The sequence below is a fragment of the Tiliqua scincoides genome, chromosome 1 (genome assembly GCF_035046505.1).
Source record: "Tiliqua scincoides isolate rTilSci1 chromosome 1, rTilSci1.hap2, whole genome shotgun sequence".
In the NCBI taxonomy this organism is placed as follows: domain Eukaryota; kingdom Metazoa; phylum Chordata; class Lepidosauria; order Squamata; family Scincidae; genus Tiliqua; species Tiliqua scincoides.
The window spans coordinates 21,859,955-21,879,500 of NC_089821.1; the positions used below are offsets into that span (position 1 = coordinate 21,859,955).

At 39.8% G+C, this 19,546-nt stretch overlaps 1 protein-coding gene across 7 annotated transcripts in view; it reads right to left on the bottom strand.

Moving 5' to 3' along the window:
• The window catches only part of GPHN (gephyrin), a 464,667-nt gene that overhangs the window by 128,449 nt on the left and 316,672 nt on the right, over positions 1-19,546 (bottom strand). For 5 of the 7 annotated variants that reach the window (XM_066612401.1, XM_066612402.1, XM_066612400.1 and 2 more), the window contains 2 exons: positions 15,737-15,871; positions 3,650-3,706 (listed from right to left, as the gene is read on the bottom strand). In XM_066612401.1, the coding sequence (XP_066468498.1) occupies positions 3,650-3,706; positions 15,737-15,871 (192 nt within the window). The remainder of the gene's footprint in view (positions 1-3,649; positions 3,707-15,736; positions 15,872-19,546) is intronic. The other 2 variants (XM_066612404.1, XM_066612403.1) reach the window with 1 other exon arrangement.

Here is a 19,546-nt window from a genome sequence, read left to right on the forward strand (position 1 = left end):
ACTTGCTTCTGAGCAGGCATGCCTAGGATTGGGCTCCCAGTCTATTTCCTCCTCTTGCTTTCCTCTCCACCTCTCCCCTTACTGTATACAGTCACACTTCAGTCTCTCCTTTGCAAAACATTTTGCAAACCTCTTGCTAACCTCATTTCCCCCTATCCTCACCAATGAAGTTGGACTGGAGGGGAAAAGTCCCTGCATTTGTTCACTGGAAGAGTCCTGGAGACCTTGCAAAGATGTAAAACACAGGAAAAGCAGAGAGTAGAATTTAAAGTAGAATTATTCTGCAGCAACCGGTATTTTAGCCAGAGATCTTAGCTGCATGCTGGCAGGAGCTAGGAAGCACTTGCAACAGCTGCTTATATAGTAAGCTTTTAGGAGAGCATGCTTGCTTCTGCAGTATCCCCCTGCCAGGACCTCCACATGAGCGCGCTGCCCTTCCTCCACAGAGGGTCTACTTCCAAGTAAATCAGGTGCAACTATGTGCAGCTGCACTTGCTCAGTCACTCCTTGTTGCTTATCTCTCTACTGTGAACTGAATTGCACAATCCCAGTTGTGTGTTGTGTGTTCTACATAGAGCTTTTGGCTTAAGGCACCAGGCACTTTAAAGGAGGATTTCATTAATGGTTCTACTGGTATGCTGTTTCCAGTGTACTTAGAGCCCAATCCTAGGCTTGTCTACTCAGAAGTAAGTCCCATTAAAGTCACTGAGGCTTACTCCCAGGAAAGTGTGGATGGGATTGTGGCCTTACTCTGATAGTGTTTACAAATGGTTGTTGAGAGAACAATTAAAAAAATTAGTGAATAAAAATGTATCTTATGATCTATGAGATAGATCATAGTTTTTAATAAATGTAAACTATGTATACATAGTATAGCAAAAACAGTATTAAAAATAGTGTATGTATGTATGTATACATGTATGTATAGATGTATACATACTATGTATATACACTGTGTTTTTAATAAATTAGTGACTGTACAGTTCTTAGGTAACAATTACTGGGAGGTTATTTTTCAGGATCTAGCCTCGGGTAAAATCAGACAAAATTATAGTCAGACACCTCCCTAAGTTAAACCCCCGTCTTATCCGAGGGTCATAGCAAATTCCACGATTTTGGGTTCAAAACCTGCCCTTGTCTTATCTGTGAGATCGACTTATAGGCGAGTATTTGCGGTAACATATGCTAGGGTCTCCTTTTAAACCCTGTTAAATTTTGATAATACTGTATTTCATTTACATTAGAATGAAACCCCTGCTATGGAAAGTAACAGAAGAGGGGAAAAAAGAGAAAGAAAAAAAGATGGGGATGAGAGGACAAACCATTCAGATTTTGAGTTACCAGCCAATGGAAGTTTTAAAAAAAAAAAGTCACCGAGTGAAATCGTACATTTACTCGGAGAGAGCATCCTTTGACATTTCCTTCTAGATGATCTCTGAGCTCCTCCAGCTTTCGATGGAGCTACATGTAGACATCAGAAAATGAATTGAAAAAGTAACCTGGTCTTTTTCATGTTCTTTGTTTCCATTTTTTTAAAAAGATAAGATCATAGGGCAAAACATTTCTCACTGCCTTTACAACACAGAAACACTTTTACAATACAAATATATGCCCCACAAACTGACAAGGAAAAACATTCATTTGGTTAATCAGAAGAAATTATTTTTTAACGTGAAAACGTTACCTCTATGAATAAATTATACAAATTGTTTTACGATACTTGCCTTTAGCAAGCTCCCCAATTTTCAAGTATGATTTGTATCAAGTTGAGGGTATTTTGGATGGTTTTATGTGGGCAAATTACCAAACAAGGAAACAAAAATAGGTTCTACATACGATCTCTGAATGTTTATATTTCATTCTGATGTCTAAATAATGCATCATAATAGTAAACATTCAAATATTTAGTGAGTAGATACAGAATTAAGAATTTTACCATAGCATCAGTATTTTTTTTAAAGTAGACTAAGTAGCTATTTAAATGACAACCCATGAGATTTAAAACATATTTCAGTGTATGAGATAAATTGACATCAATGTCCATAGAGTGATGAATTTATTGAAGTATCCTTTTTAAAATACTACATAAAGGTATGTGGTAACTCACCGTTGTTTGAGATAAAATTTGAAAGCTGGATTCATAGGTGATTTTATGTGCATATATAATATTCTTGAATGTGAACTGAAATTCTGTTGGACTAACTCGTAAAACAGTATTAAAGTACACAGCATATGCCTCAACTGCATGGCAACTATAATCTCTTTTCATAAATTAAACAAGAACATAATGCCTCACAGAAAGACAGCGAGGAATGTTGTTGAAGAACATTGGCATAAACATAAAAGCAACTTTTTAGAACGACCTTTTGTCTTTTTCTGTTATAAATTCAATTGTATGAGACTAAATATAGGAAATAGGTGTACAATTACACTTTCGCCTTCCCCCCATTTATGCTCAGTGCAATAATGTTTTCACACAGAGCAGCTGTATAAGGCAGAATTAAGAGAGAGAGGATGGCTTGTCCTGGAATAAAGGTGATACACACACGCACACACACACAAAAATAATTTTTTTTTTAAGTTGAGAAGGCAGGATTGGCAAGGAGAGTGCAGAAGAAAACAAAAAGAAACCAAAACTAGTGCTTCATGTGGTGTAAAAAAGAACTGAAGTGAAAAAGTGAAACAGTGCAAAGTTTAAAAAGAGGCCACAATGACTGCTAAATATTGACAGGGTAGCCTATGCTAGGCCATGCACTTTCAACATTTCGAAAAATCTGGATTTTACATTTGTATCTATTAAAAAAATTAGCATCTAACAGAAGACTGCATAAGCAGGGATACACTGATGTCTCCTCTTAATGATATATACCATATGACATGGACATTAATTTAAAAAGCTGACTTGTTAAGACACTAGATATGTGGTTCTTTAAATTAAAAAAGAATGCTGTAAAGGGGGTCTAACATTTAATTACTCATCTCTCAGGGAAAACTCAGTCTCTCCCCCATTCCGTGTTCTCCATTTTAACTCTTTTTCAAGCATACATACTCAATAAATCCCATTAATTTATTTACACACTATTTTTGAAGAACAAAGTGAACACCACAAAAACTGACAGCAATAACTTAGTTATCAATGAAACAAGAAAACAGCAAGTTTGAACATGGTTTCATCCACAAACCATTTAAACCAGATTTGTGTTTAAACTAATTCAGTTCAATTTAAATAAATGAAGGAAGCCCTCTTTAGCACAACTATATCAATTTAAGAGGGTGTGGCTCAACCATAGATCTTTCCTCTATGTTGCATGAACATAATTTCATGTTATGTTGCCATCTATCAGAGAAGTGTTCATGATTCCCAAATTACAGGCACCCTAAGGAAGCTATGGATTTTTTTTTTTTTAATGTGGTAAGGTTTAGAGCTAGTTACTTGGCAACTTGCCTTCAGCTAGCTGCTTTATGGTGGCTCTTGTATAGCACAGAAACAAACAAAATGTGATCCAACAGCGATAAAAACACTGAAATAAAAACAATGAAATGGTGAGAAATGTAAAAGCCTCCCCATCTTCCCTCCCCACCCCCTTCAAAAAAAAAAGTGTAGGCTATAGAAGAAAACTTGCAAAATAAAAGTTAGAAACATATTTACTTTGAGGGATCCAACTCTACTAGCAACTCCTTTGCTTTCATCCGGGCGTCTAATTTGCTACAATGGGGGAAGATGGGTAAAAAAGACAGAAGAATAAAGAAAAAAAGTGAACTTAAAAAAATTTCCACACAATCAGTTAGCAATGCATGCAAGACATCAATTTGACTTTCTGACACACTTCTAAGGAACAAGGACACAGACTCTTATTTCGGGATCACATTAGGATTCATTTAAACTTTCTCTTTAATTGTACTACAGATTTGGTTCTAAAAGCATGCATGCTATAATGGTTAACCATTGTTTTAATGGCACTATTTATATTCCGAGGATCTGGACTTGGTTCATGAAGAATGAAGTATTGACACAAAGATAGGACAAATGCCTTTTAGCCTTGTCTGTGATATAAACTTGTGGTATGTGCTATAGTTAAAGTGTCAAACACACACACTAGAGAAATGGGTTCTACAAATGGAACTTTCAGTCCTACTAAATATCACCACGGATAACTGGCAAAATTATATACAGCTGCCCCATGTTAAAATAAATTAGCATATTAGCCACTATCCTTAGTTCCCAATTCAATAATTTTGCTGCCCAACCGGAAAATTTTAATGCCATACCAACAGCAACTTAACAATAGCCAAGATACACCTTAGTTAAGTTTTCAATACCAGCTGACTTGTACGTTTATATCAAGGTAATTCTTTATTATACAGAGAAAAGAAAGAACTATAGCTACTGTTTTATCAAGTTTCATAGTGTTAGGAAAAAAAAAATTAAATGGAGAAAAGTTAAATACAGTAATAAAAATAAACAATAAATAATAAATTACAGGATCTTACTTTGATAAAAACTGTCAATAAACCTACTGGCATGGATCCAAAGAACAATGAGGAAGGGAAAAAATTATGTAGTGTTGTTCTGGGGACTCTTGTGCAAGCACTAACAAAACACTTCTTGCACTGCAGAGTCACAATGTATCAGGGGTTAAATAACTTCAAAAGAAACATGGTGAATAAGATAATGCCTGCACCATTTAAACACTAATAGACTATTAAACGCTTTTGAAAAGTGCCTGCACAAAATCTTACACAAATGAAGGAATTTCTCAGGATTTAGAGTCACTTTTCTTATGCAACACTCCTCCGCTAAGTTGGAAGAAGCCTGTCTGTGAGGTAAAGAGGCTATCTGCCACTGGAAGGCCACTTTTGGATCCAAGCCATGATTAATAGAATCAAGGCCAAAACTGTGTATAAATGTGCCAAGAGTTCACATGAAACATTAAAATTTATGCAAAGAAAGGGAAATGTTCCCACTGCAATAGACTTGACAACAAACAACATAATACCAGGAAGATATGACAGTAATGAAAGCTACATCTTAAAACTTAGGACATTTTGACAAGACTGAAGATTCCAACTAATTCAGCTAAAGTTTCTCATCTACTGAAAAACCAACAGAATAACAAAATGGTCGGTCTAGTGGTGATTTGGTTTGCTGACAATAAAAGGCAGATAGCTGTGGACCTTGCATTAGATCATTCAACAGAATGGTGTGTCACAGATTTTGTCTGAAACCTTCAACAAGTGATTTAATATTTCTGTGCCTTAATTCCCCATTTATGAAATTGGAATATTATGCAAGTGTTCTGATTAAGAATTAGTGGAAAAGTATAAGCAGAAAAGACAGAAGAGAAAATAAATGCAGGTGAACGTCACTTTCTGATGTTCTGACCAGCGACAGACTGCATATGCAACAGTCTGTCACTGATCACTGTTACTTCTCCAAGCCTCCCAAGCTGAGGGGAGCATAGCCTCACCTCTGGGGGCTTTTCTGAGCTCCACAGAGGCAGAAAAGCCCATAAAGGTGAGGGGACCACTCTTAGACACAGTGTGAGTAAGTGGTGCTGGAGGGAAGGCTTGCACTGCCCCATGGATGCTGCATCCTGCCCACCAGCTGCTTTCGCAGGTAAATGTGGCACTGGGTTGCAGGGTAGAGAGTTCCAGAGGTTGGGAGGGGTTCTTTTGAGGCGGGGGAGGGCAGAAAGGGGGCGGTTTAGGTCTGGGAAGGGGCAGGGATGGCAAAGGAGGCCTTTGCTGCATCCTAACTTCCGTCCTGGGCTTGAAAGCCCTACATGAGGCTACTCAGTTCTCCACCAACTAAATACATGATGCAGATGTAATTAGATCCATTGAGCAGATTGGGGCGATACCGCCTGCCTGCTTAAATCCAATGCTGGATACACATGGGCCTGGTGGGTCCACTGCACCAGTGTTGAGTAGGATTGAGCTGCCCAATGACTTAAGCTTCAATTCTATGCACAATAAGTGCCACTTAACACAGTATTACCGTAGATACTTGCCTACAAGTTGATCTCACAGGTACGTTGAGGGTGGCTTTTGAACCAAAAATCATGGAATTTTCTATTATTCATGGATACATGGGGGGGGGGGGACTTAGAGGTGTGTGCAATTCTTTGAAAATGACTTACCAGTAATTGTTCTGAGGTAGCAGCAAGAAGCCAAAAAGAAAAAAGAAGAGCTATTTTACCTTCTTTTCCAAACAGGAAGGGAGATTAAGGTGCTTATGGAAGTTGTAGGCTTTGTGAGGAATGCAATGCTACACCTCCATAGCAGCAACCCTCATACAGACTGTAATTTTCGTACATGCCTTCACTTCCTGTTTGGAGAAAAAGCTAAAATGGTTGCCTTTTTTGTTTGCTGCCTTTGAATAATTACTGGTAAGTAAAATTACTCCTTTTTTCTCCATCCCCTCTGTGTCCTGCTTCTCAGCCCAGTCCCACCCCCACCTCACGGGCAGTCGCTCTTAGAAGTTTTATTTACCAGGGATGGGCAAATCCAGCACAGCTTTAGTCACAAGTCTCTGTCCCCGACAATTCAACTCAAAAACCAGTCATAACAAGGGCACTTTCTGAGTCACCGAGTCACCTTTCGGGACTCAAAAAGACTCATTATGAGTCTTTTTGACACACATGTCAGGGGTGGAAAAAAAGGGGCTGCTGCCTGGCTGCATGTGCGTGTGTGTGTGTCAGAGTTCTCTTTAAACACTCCCCTGCTGTCCCCACCCATCTATAAACGGGGTGGGAGCAACTGCGTGAGGGGGGGAGAGAAGCGGTGAGAGGGGGTTCACGTGCAGTAGCTGCAATGTTTACCAGGACAACCCAATCCTTTGCAGCTCTACTCAGATAGTCCCACTGCAGCTGGTAATTCAATGGGGCTTTCTCCCCTCCCCCCCAATAACAAGGGAGCTCACAGCAGCCATGTGATTGGAAAGTGTGATTGCTAGGAATCTCCCCCCACATCCCCGCCTCCTTTTTCCCTGGGCTTCTCCAGCCAATCCTCAGGCAAGAACCTCCTTGAGCTCCTCCTCCTGCCCTCCCTCATCCAAAGAAACAAATCAGACTTCCCATCCTTCATTCAGTGATCACTGGTTCCTTTAGAGATGGGAAAGAGAGCCCGCTCCTGCCTCCCCCCTCCCGCTCAGATGCAAAAGCAAGCTTTAACCCTTCCCAGCCTCCTAAATGGAACTTCACTGCTGCTTTATATAAAATTATATTTAGATAAACAGACAGACCCAAATTAACAAATTAACAAAATTCTCGAATTAGTAATACAGGGAGACAAAAAAAAGTTCCATTAAGGCAACAGTATATCAGAATAAGCAGGGTCAGGCCTGGTTAGTACTTGGATGGGAGACCGCCTGGGAATACTGGGTGCTGTAGGTTTATACCATAGTCTTTCGAGACTGAAGGTTGCTAACCATCAGAATAAGTAAAGGAAAACAATATTGTAAGCTCTACATAGTATGAATTACTTAGTTGCAACCATATTCTTTCAGACAGAATAGCTACAGAGTTGATCTAAACTTGGCTACTGCAAGATCATTGCAGTATAGAGAGATATAATAAGTACTTTCAATGACTTATAAATGTCTGCTATTTAATATGCAGCTAAGATGCTGATGGAGCATATTTCAAGAATAAGAAAGCCTCTGACGACACTTGAGAATTGGAGAAGAGATATAATAGAGGACCAGACAAAAGTTGTAGGATTCATGATGGATTGTTTTAAGAATGCTCAGCTGTTTAAGTTTAAGAATGCTCAGGTGATCAGTTGTTTTCTATGCCTGCTGCAGGCAAAACAAAAATAAAAGGTTCAGTAGGGGAGGCTCAGTCAATCTGCTGCCTGAATTTGCAGAGATCCACCATCCCTGTCTATGTACTCACACCCCTTGTAATTCCAGTCTCTTTTTTGCATTTTTGGTCGGTAGGGAAGGACTGGGCAGAGCCTCCAATGTAAAAACAAATAATGACAAAATCTGATAACTGCCTCAGAGCCTGATCCTGTGGTCCGTGCCGCGCCTCCGTAGTGCGGACCACAGTCACAAACGTGCGGTCAGGCATGTTTGCAGGGCTTACCGCTGGGCTCCCGCTGAAGCTGGCTCAGCTCTGGCTGGTGCTGGGCCAGCGTGCGGCGGGCACCTGGGTTCCACGGCTTGGCGGTCTCTGTGACTGCTGGGCCGCGGAACGGAAGATGGGGCATGCCCGGGGGTGTGGAGGGCAGCGTTCTGGGGAGGGGGGGGCGTGGGGGAGGCATGTCGGTGGGCGGGGGAGAGGTAGATCCGTGGAGCCAAGCTCCGCAGGATCCAGGGCGCTCGGGCAGGGCTACTCGCCCTACGTGAGCACCTTCACTTTAGCGGAGACCAAACAGTCGCCGCTAAAGTGAGTAGCCGCATTGTGGGGCTGCTTCCATTACTCGGGGGAAGGGGAAAAACGTCCCCTTCTTCCGAGGAGTCTCCCGTGTTAGCGTGGGATGCACTGGATCCGGTGGGAGCCCTCTGTGGAGCCGCCGGGTCCCGCAGCTCCGGGCTGTTCAGGATTGGGCTGTCAGATAACTAATTGCCTCAAGAACTGAGGTTATTCAAAAATCAGATAATTACCCTGCAAACAGCTAAACTCCTGGAGTTTGCAAGATACCTGTTAATTGCCTTGCAAATAGCTTACCTCCTGGGGTTTGCAGGCAGGTGTAAATAGAGGGAGATGAATTTGTCTTAGTTTATGCCCTCTAATGAAGAATTCAAAACAGCCCAGAAGATTTTGGGTCATTCCCCCCCCCCTGAATGTGGAAAAGGAAGAAGAGCAATCATTAATGTTCATTAGGATTGCTTAATTATAAGAAATGAATTGAGTTTTTTGTAAGCAAACAAACAAATAAAGTTATTACTAGTAAGTAAGTAAATAAAAATATTATTTCCTTCTAGATCTCCTTTATAAAAAGTCTTGTAAACCTGGTAGGTTTAGGTGGATTCTGTTAAGAGTGTCATTTTTAAAAGTGGGTCCCAGTGCTAAAAAATTTGGGAACTACTGCCCTAAATGGTTTGAGTGCAGTATGTCTGTGGGAAAGTCTTTTCCCATGTGAATCTTTTTATTCCTTGAGATCTGGTTAAGCCTTGCTCTATAGTAGGTACCTTCTTTTTGAGTAGTAATATATAGAGGTGCCCTGGAAAGGAGTTTAATTCAGGCCCAAATCCTAACCAACTTTCCAGCACTGGCATAGTGGTGCCAATGGGACGTGTGCTGCATCCTGCAGTTGGGTGGCATTCAGAGGCCTCCTCAAAGTAAGGGAATGTTGTTCCCTTACCTTGGAGCTTCATGGCCCTTATGTCGGTGCTGGAGTTAGAATTGTGCCCTCGGTTTTAGAAAATGTACACTAATAACCAATTCCAATATTGCTGCCATCCTCATGGACTAATGGGGCCATTTTAAAATATCTGACTGAACACTAAGAGTCAATCTAGATATGACCCTAAACATATCATGGGGACTTCAGTGGTTTTTCTTTCTTTATTAAATAGCATATGGGAGAGCAACAAAACAGCCCCAAATTGTATCAGAGTGTGGAGGGTTAATACTTTGCCTCATCATGGTTGCAGTCCCAATCATGACCCTTTCAGGCACTCTTGTTGAAGGTAAACAACACTTCCATTACTTTCAATTTAAGTTTTCTTTGCATTAAAAATAGTGTGCTGGGGAGCAATCAAAATTGGAACTACTGTGGCAGGGGCAAATGTAAAGTCCCTGTCATGAACTGTTGGTTCATGTGGGTTTTGGTTTCCTTTTTTCTTGTTTGCTTTTCAATAGACTCCACAAATGTAAAATGTAAGAGGTAGAGCAGCAGCATAAATGGAAGGAGTACTGCTGCTGTTTGGAAACAGGACTCCTCATAATGGGGAGGATAAATTCCTCAAGAAGAGTGGAGCCACTCACTCACTCTGAATCCTGTGGATGAATGTGAAACAACTAGGGAGGTAAAATGGAACTTTGATTTAGCTGATTCGTCAAAGTGATGTGCAGGGTTAGTCATGGAAGAAGTTTAGAATGTTTTTATCCATTGTTTATAAAGTTTTAGCATTTTTTTAAAAGATTGCTAATTGTACTTCATAGTTGAGGAAAACTCCTTTTTAAAATTCTGAGCTCTAATAAACTTCTTTTAAATGATATACTTTTTTTGTCTGACTAGTGATTGGCTTGTCCTACAAACAATTGTGTTAAGGGATGGTTTAGCCCAGGGAACCCCTCTGATTGTTCTTAGTTCTTGGGCTGGTGGCAGCAGAGCTACTATTAAAATCCCCTACTTTGTCATGGCAGCCCCCATATGCCCACTGCCACAATTTCTGGCCATTTTATCATCTTTCCGTGAGTTATTTAATGAAAAAAATACTCAGAAGTTCCAGCAATGTGTTATGGTCATGTAGAGTATGACCATAGCAGCCCAAATGTACGCATGTCTACTCAAAATAAGTTCTACTGAGTTCAATGGAACCTACACCTAGGTAAGTGAGCATAGTGTTGTGGCCTAAAAGCTCAGTCCTCTTGAGAAATGGGCTGCTGAGCGAAGTGAGTTGTGAAAGTGGAAGGCACTACTGTTGTTGCAAAATGGCTGTTAACAGTGCACACAGCTGTTGGTGGCTATTCTGCACACACTGCTGCAGTGCTGCAACATCACCACCAGTTCCTGCTGCACCCACCAGACTGGCTAAGGTAGCAGTGAAGGCGGAGGGGTAAGTGAAACTGAGTGAGGAGGGGGAAACAGGGGGCAAGGAGGTGGCAGGAGGGGTGCAGTTCTTGGAGACCCACTGTGGAATGGGAGGCTTAAGAAAAGCAAGGGGAAATAATTCCGCTTTCTCCTCCCAAGACTTCTGATCTCCCCCTCTCCGCTGGATACAATGCACAATTTTTTGTGTGGCTGCATCAGCGGGGGGGGGGGGGGGTAGGATAGAATTGGGCTCTTATTTTTTTGTACCTGCTTTCTCTCTTTCTATTCTTCATTATACTGTCACATGTATCATCTTCCAGATTTCATTTTTCCAGTTTTCCATGTCCCCTTAATTTCTTCCTTATTTTAGAAGAGAGCATTTTCTTTCCATACAGCCTGCCTTTTTTATGATAATGACCATAGTCTCATAATACATTTCAGTGCCAAACTTTCCCAGTGGTACTCTGTCAGTTACTATATTTTTCTTTTCAGTAAGAACCTTGTGCATCTCTGAAATATCTTATAAGCATCCACTATTCATTGATTACTCTTAACAAATATCTTAAGGGCTACAACAGACTTCATCAGAAAGGTAAAAAGGTATGACCAAGATAATGTAACAAGCACGATATGGAGTTAGAAAACTTCTTTTCACAGATTGTTTTGCATTAACCTGTTCAGTATTTGTACATGAGTTACACTGTGTAATGGAGAGGGAGGAACAGATGACAAGAGACTGTGACTAACAAAAAATTTACTTTTTAAAATGATTGATATCTTTGACCTAGTTACTGATTATCATTCTCAAACTCAGTTCCTCATTTTATCCCTAAAATCAGGACAGCAGTAGAATGAGAAAATTTAATCTTCTGCAAATTAAATTCCCCATCATGCTCTCTGAAATTAGAATTAGATATAGCCTTTGGCTAGATAAGTAAGCCATAGTGCAAATATTTAACAGTAAAGAAAGAGGCTTAGTCATAATGAGCATTACTCTCCTTTCTATTTTTTCCAGTCTCACTAAAGTACAGTTATGTTGACTTAAAACTGGTGAAATAGAACCAAGGGATTTATTAGAAATTCTTAACCCTTTGAAGTATTTAACAGAAGGACTTAAAAACCTTCCCTATCTCTGATAGTTGTTCTATACAGTTTTACTTTAGACTTTATGTTATCACATTTATCAGGAAATAGATTTCAAGGACTGCTTTCAAATAAAGTAGCAACCATTTTAAACTGATAAGCCAAAGGGATCTTAGGGTCAATTTTCACATGCAAGTCATGTGCTTGCATGAAAAGAGTTTCACCACAAAGTCCTTCCTAATCAACTCTTGGATATGGAATTGAAGGTGATTCACTGGTGTGCGCTGAGTTGTACACAGATTTCGCTAGCAGTGATTTGTCCAGGATTGACTGTTAGGAAAAAATTCTGCCATGATAGTGAAAGTTGCTACTTTCTGCAGCTGCACATATTTTACAGCCCAGTTCAGACTGCAATTTCTTCATGAGGTTCTGTACTTTGAGAAAGTCAAGAGGGAGCACATAAAGGAGAAAAAAGGAACTGATTTAATTCATACTATAAGCAAAATGATTTAATAATCATATTATACCTTTTAACATATTTTTATTGAAACAGCAATGTCCTTAAAAGTAGAGCCACCTTTCAGAGAGGATGAGTTCTACTCTTTAAAATATGGGCTGTCTTACTAGTTAAAATATCAGAAAAGGCCATTATTTTCATGTTTACTTTTATTTATCTATTTTTGCAGTTGAAGTTTGACACTTGCTCAGCACTAAGTGTTACTAAGATAAAAAGACTGGGCATTATAATGTCTTATATACACACCACCAAATAATTGATCCAAAAAATGTGTGATTTTAAAAGTATTGTGTAATGTAGATTATAAAACTGAATGTACCTATGCCCTAACCTAAACAGATCCCAGAGGCAGTTTTAATTTGTTTTCACCACATTTGTTTTCTTATTGCAAAGGACTATATATTCTTGGTGGTGAATTTAACAGGACCCTTGATCTACATCAGAATAAGATTGAGAAAAGCATTAATGGTGTTACATCTCCAGCAGTTCTGACAGAGAACATTAACTTTTCCTAAATATATGTTATTTGAAATGAGCAACAAAAGTGGTAAAGAAAACCTTCAGTCCTTCCTGATTTTCCTTCTGATATAACACAGTTTAAGCCTTACTGAATAAGATGGCAACTTAAATAGTCGTCCCCCCCTCAAAAAAATGATCCAATGTATGAATTAGAAAATAGGAACATTCTAGCTTTCCAGGAATACATAGTGGAATTCTTAAGAGCATAACTTTTCAGAATTACATCCTATTCATATAACCTTGAGCCTTATGATAGCCCTGCAATTGGTGACTCAATGTTATTCAGATACTTGTCATGGAATAAGGTAGCCAGTTCTACAGAAAGCAGGGTATTGAGAGTTTAATAGCAATAACTAATAACCACTAAAATTTTTGAAAGGATTAAAATCTTATTCCAAGCTTGTCAGAAGAATCAAACTTTCAGCAATAAATTAAAAACATATTTTAAGTCTATGATTAATCATTGTTGAGGTTTTGAATCCTTCATTGAAACACTATTTATTAGTAATAATGAAGAGAGGACACTGCAACAGGCAGAACATGTTGATCTATTTTGAGGAAAGCAGCTAGAAAGCACTAATTGCTCTATCCCAGTAAGTTACAAGCAGCAATAATGGAAATACTTTGTTGGCTATACAAGCACCTATCACAAGATAAAGGAGGAAATTGTCATATTCAGTACCATCTGAACATCCACTAATTTCCCTATCAGAAGTGTTGAGTCATAGACCTTCTTGCATCAAAGGCTAAATGAGGTTTGCATGTCTTCTCTCTCTGATCCCAGCCACAACAGAATGTAAATTACCACAGTGCATCTGGAAGCCCTTCAGTGGTTCTTCAGTTACACAATCCAACACTTATTTTAGTTTTTTTTTTTAAAAAAACACCTTTTGGCTCATTCATGTACATGTAGCTAAGGATACAGGGCTGGTTCAGCTGGTTTGACCAGACTAATAACTGGGTACATGTATACAGTATAGGTTTGAGAACTTTCAGTTCAAAAGTAGTTGGAATGTGAAAATGCACATAGATTTCAAAATGGCTGAAGAATTAGAGTGAAAGAAGAAGTGGGACTAAGTGGTATTGAAGATTGTAGGAACTTGGCTTAGCATGGTAGATAATATTGTTTGCATGTAGGAAATCCCAGTTTGAATCTTCAAACTCTTCACCTGAAAAGCTCTAAGGAAACTGGACTTGGAAGACCCCTGCCTGAGAGTACAACATGAACAGATGGCCTGATTTAATATAATTTCGTATGTGGGGTAACTGAAACATATGGGTTGGGAAAGGAGGCTGGATTTGATGAAATGATTTGCAAAGCAGTTTAAGGGACTAAAACAGTTTGAGAGCAATTGATCTATTTTCAAAAACTCCAGGTCATGTTGTAAAAAATGATATTCATACAGAGCAATTATACTTCTTGGTTTCAAGGAATTAAACGCTAACCATTCCATCTTCGCTTTTTGTTTCCTTGAATAATTTTAATTCTCTGAAGACAAATACCTTGGCATTTATTTTTGTCTTTCTTATAGAACATATATACTAGCCAGCAAAGCATCCAAATTCAGTTGTCTCATATACTTTCCTTTTGCATCAACTTTTGCAAGTCATCATCTGCTTATGTAAAATTTCAGTACACCCTTTGGTTTTAGTCCCCAAAATAACAGTAATTGACAGAGAAATTTGAAACATTAACATTCTGCTTACATTCCGCTTTGAAAAACTATATATTTTCTACTCAGGTGCTTTTTTCTACACAGAGAAATTAAGGCACAGACCCCAAAACCAAGCCCATTGTTTTATCTTTAATAAAACGCCTTGTAACCTTTTGATAATAATACCTTGAAGCATCTCTTAGATTGCTGAAAACAACAACATCATAATTAGAGAAACAAATTCAAGCACAATTAAAATTTTGATGAGCTTTCTTTCTGAAGTTGAAGCCTATTTTATCCTGCCCAGCAATACCTCTGGGTCTGTTACAGTCAAGATGTGCAGTTCATAATAAATGCCAAAATATTTAAACAAAGATAGTTCAAAAGTCGAATGTAGGTAAATATGTGAAAAAAGAAATAAAACAGGCAGAAAAATTGACAATCATTTAGAAAACAGAATAATCTCAGCATATCATGATCAATTCGATGAGAAGAAAACACTGCCATTTACCATTTGCTGTGTTAAACACGGCAACACTGGGTATGCCAGAAAGGAACCTTGTGATACAAAAAGCATTAACTGAACAGTGATGAGGAATTCACTTGCAGAAAGAAATCATAATATTTTACTGGCCTTACTATTTGTCCAACTTTGCTATAAATTTACTACATGCTGAGTGCTACACCAAACATATCGGATCACCAGCATAAGTAAAAAATCAGAGTAACATAATATCTAAAAAACTGACTAGAATCCTTAAAGGTTGGCATTAAAACTTTCTTTCTATATAATTTAGAGTTTCCAAATGAAAGGCAGCAAGTATTTATGTTAGACCAAAATTGTTTGGCTTCAAAGTGTTTTAAATATGTTAATACTGTACTGAGGCAGAGAAGTGCCACAACTCCACTGGAATTCCACTGGAAGGAATTAACGATCTATTATGTGTGATTCATACTGAAGTAGAGGACAATCACTTTCAGGTATAAGAAACTTTAGTATTGATTGATTGGCAAACTTAACAGAATGTCTTAATAGAACAACAGCAATTTACTACAACACCTTCCATACACTCATGCTTGTATCACACTGTTGCTTGGGCAGCAATACGTGTACAAGTGAACTATGCCATCTTTTGCTAATTTATCACTTTCAATAGCATAATCATGCATGCAACCTAACCTTCAGCAGCAGAAGGCATTTATCAATCAAACAGATTATATATCCTACATTTGAGCACTGGCAAGGCACTGTACTTACTTTTGGTGTTGGACAGGAAGCAGTGGAGAGGCGAGAGGTGGCCTGGGCACGAGGGGATTCCGAAGGTGTAGTGCTAAGTGAGGCTGTGTCTCGTGGAAGCACCTGAACGCCACGAGATATGATGGAATCTGGAATCTAAATGCAAAAATAATTTGTCTAAGTCATATTGAATTATAAAATTTCTATCTAAAACAGCCTAGAAAATCATTTTTCCTTCAGCCCCTTTCTAGCAATCCTATCATCTTCCTGTAATTCATACAGCAATCAACTCCCAATCAATTAAGTCAGATTGACTTAATCTGACTATGAAATTAATATGAATATTGACTTAATATGAAATTTAATGGAAAAAGTATTTTTGCTTAGATATTTAACTTGCAATACCTTCTAAACATCAACATTTATTTATTCAAAAGATTTAGATCCTGTCATTCCACTTATGAGAATCCAAGGAAGTTTATACATTATAAAACAGAGCAGTAAAAATCTAAATATACACACCAAAAAGCTCGTATAAAATGCACATTAAAAAAAAGCAGCAAAAAAGAAAAAAAAAAGCGTTATAGCAACATATATAATAAGTTCAGACAGGGGGACGTTTTTACCTGTTGCCTAAAAAACTAATTGAGTACAGTTGCCACCAAGTAAATATTCCTGAGGAAACATTCCATAAGTGAGACACCACCTTAGAAAATGCTCTATACCTAAGGGTGCAATCCAAACCTGCGCTGGAGCAGGCAAGCCAGGAGGTTTGTGCTGCATCCAACACAGATTTGTTGGCTGCAGTGGCTCAGCCAGGGGCAAGGGGAAGCTCTTCCCCTTACCCCTGGGTAAGGGCTGCATGCCCCAATGGGTCTCCTCAGACCTGCACCACCAAGTCCAAGCAGAGCGGAGCGGCTGTAAGCCGCTCCGTTCTCTCCAGGGACGAGGGTTGGGATCTGGCATAAACGCCGGGTCCCAGCCCCGTCCCAGGCTCCCCATGCACCTGCCCCCGGGGATGCAATTCGCCCGCCCAGAAACACCCCCTCCCACCCCCCACGCCTACCCTTGCTGCTTGTGCCAGTGTGAGCGCGCTGACACAAGCGGTGGTGTGGAAGCTGCCGCAGAGGCTTCTGCCTGCCTCCACGCGTCGGCACAACTGAATGCGCTGACACGGCTCCTGCCCACAGAGGCGCAAACGTGCCTTATGGCACATTTGCGACATTCCAGGGCGTCCTATGCCGGCATAACTGCCAGTTAGGATTGCGCCATAAGTCACCTTCACTTAACATCAGAAGCAGAGGCACCTGGAAGATGGCCTCAAAAGATAATAAAAAGATAATTTCAACAAATACAGGTTCTCTGATACATTTACATGACAGAAAGCATTCTTTCAGGGACCTTCGTCCCAAACCATTTGGAGCGTGACAGATTAAAGCCAGTACTTAGAGAAGCATAAGAATTATAAACAAAAAAGTTTTCCTCTTAAAAAAATCACAGGTTCAATCCAAAGTAAACTGAGAAGTCTGTATGAACTTTTTCAGATTATGAACATATTTCATGACAACAAGTTGTGACACATTGACAGGAATGGCACTGTTGAAGGGTGGCACTGGAAGAATCTAATTATCATGCGGGCCACCCTTTCAGTAGTACCACTTCTGCTGAGGTGTCACTGCTGAAATGGTGGCCCGTGTGATAATTGGGCTGTCCTAGCTGAAGCAAAGGGCAGGGCACACTATCATCCTACAGATCAAAAATCTGAAGGGAACCTTGAGATGGGAAAACAAATCTGGCAGGCATTAATGAGAGACATTGTTGTGATCTTGGGGACTTAAATAATCCTCAAATTGATTAGGTCAATTCATGCTCTGGTCATGAAAGACTGAATTTCTTGATATGCTAAATGACTGTGAAAGTAGCTAATTTCCACCCCTGCTAATTGGGTAAGAGGCACTTTTTCAAGTGGGTGCTCCCTTTTTTTTTTTTTTTTTAGCAGGGGGAGAGTAACTGGCCCATCTCACCCCAGCAGTGTCTGTTCTAGTGGCTGTCTGCTGGTATTCTTTTGCATTTTTTTAGATAGTGAGCCCTTTTGGGACAGGGAGCCATTTAGTTATTTGATTTTTCTCTGTAAACCGCTTTGTGAACTTTTAGTTGAAAAGCGGTATATAAATACTAATACTAATACTAATAATAGCTAGTCATGAAGCCAACAAGAGGGCAGGTGACTCTGGCTTTGATATTGTGTGGTACCTAAGAACTGGTTAGGGATGTAAATTTTAAAGAACCATCACTGGGTGGCAGTGACCATGCTGCAATCCATTTCAACATTCATTGGGGAGGGGGGGAGTGCGAAGCAAATGACATGAAAACTATTGATTTCCAAAGGGCAGTCTTCTCACAGATGAGGAAACTACTTAGAAAGAAGCAGAAAGGAAAAGTAAAAAGGGCCAAATCTCTCTAGAGTGCATGGAGGCTGTTTAAAACAGCAATAATAGAATAATAACAATTATAGGAGTGTATACATGAAGGAGGCAGGGCTCTACTTCTAAACTTCTAGGAGGGTCTCATGATGGCTAACAAGCTGAATTAGAAAGGCTATAAAGGGCAAGGGAGTTCCTTCTGTAAATGGAAGTCTTGCCCTAATGAGGAGAAAAAAAAAGAACAAAAACTGGCAAAAGAAATGTAAAAAGACAATGCAGGTGGCAAAGAAAGATTCTGAGGAGTATATGGTGAGCAATATTAAGGGGAATAATAAAAGTTTTTTCTAATATTTTCTAATAAAAATATTAGAAGCAGGAAAACTGACAGAGAAGCAGTTGGCCCACTGGACAGTGGAGGGGGGGGGAAGACGGAGATTTCAGAGAAATTAAATGAGTTATTTGCTCATTCATAGCAGAATTCAGGCAGATACTGGTGCATGGACGGTCCCTCTTAACCAAATAATTAATTCAAATATAGGTTAAAAGAGAGGACATTTCACAACTTATTGACAAATAAGAGCCCAATCCTATCCAATTTTCCAGCACCGGTGCAGCCGCAATGCAGCCCCAAGGTTAGGGAACAAGTGTTCCTATACCTTAAGGTGGCCTCTGTGACTGCTGCCCCACCACAAGATGCAGTACATGCCCCATTGGTACAGCTGCACCAGCACTGGAAAATTGGATAGGATTGGGCCCTAAGTCACTGGACCCAGATGGCATCCACCCAAGAGTTCTTAAGGAAATCAAGTGTGAAGTTACTGATCTTCTGACTAAAATATGCAACTTGCCCCTTTAAAATGGCCACTGTGCCAGTGGATTGGAGATTAGCTAATGTTATACCAATCTTCAAAAAAGGAGGGAGAGGGGAACCAGGAAACTACAGGTCAGTCAACTTAACGTCTATTCCAGATAAGGTGACAAAAAGCCTAGTCAAAGATAAAATCTTTGAACATATAGAAGAACAAGCTTTGCAATGGTGACCCACTTCTGGTTCTGTGATGAAAGTGGGAAGTGGGCCGCAATAGCATTTTTCAGCTTTTCTGAGGCACAGGGAGGCCTGCAGAAGGGGCCGTGGCCTCCCCACCCTCCAGAGGGCTGGCACTGCCCCCTGTAAGTATTTAAAAAGTCCTTTTGTCCTGACAGCAGTGCAATCATGGAGGTCCCACTGCTGCTATTAGCCTACCCCTTAAGGAGGCAGTGACAAGGCTTCCCTGATTGGGAAGTCGCGATGCCTTGGTTTGGTAACCTCTGGATTAGTTTGGGCACCTTCCTTATAGGAAAAGGTTACAACATTTGGGGCTCTTCAGTATAGATGGAAGGCACGTGAACAGGGACATGACTGAGAGAT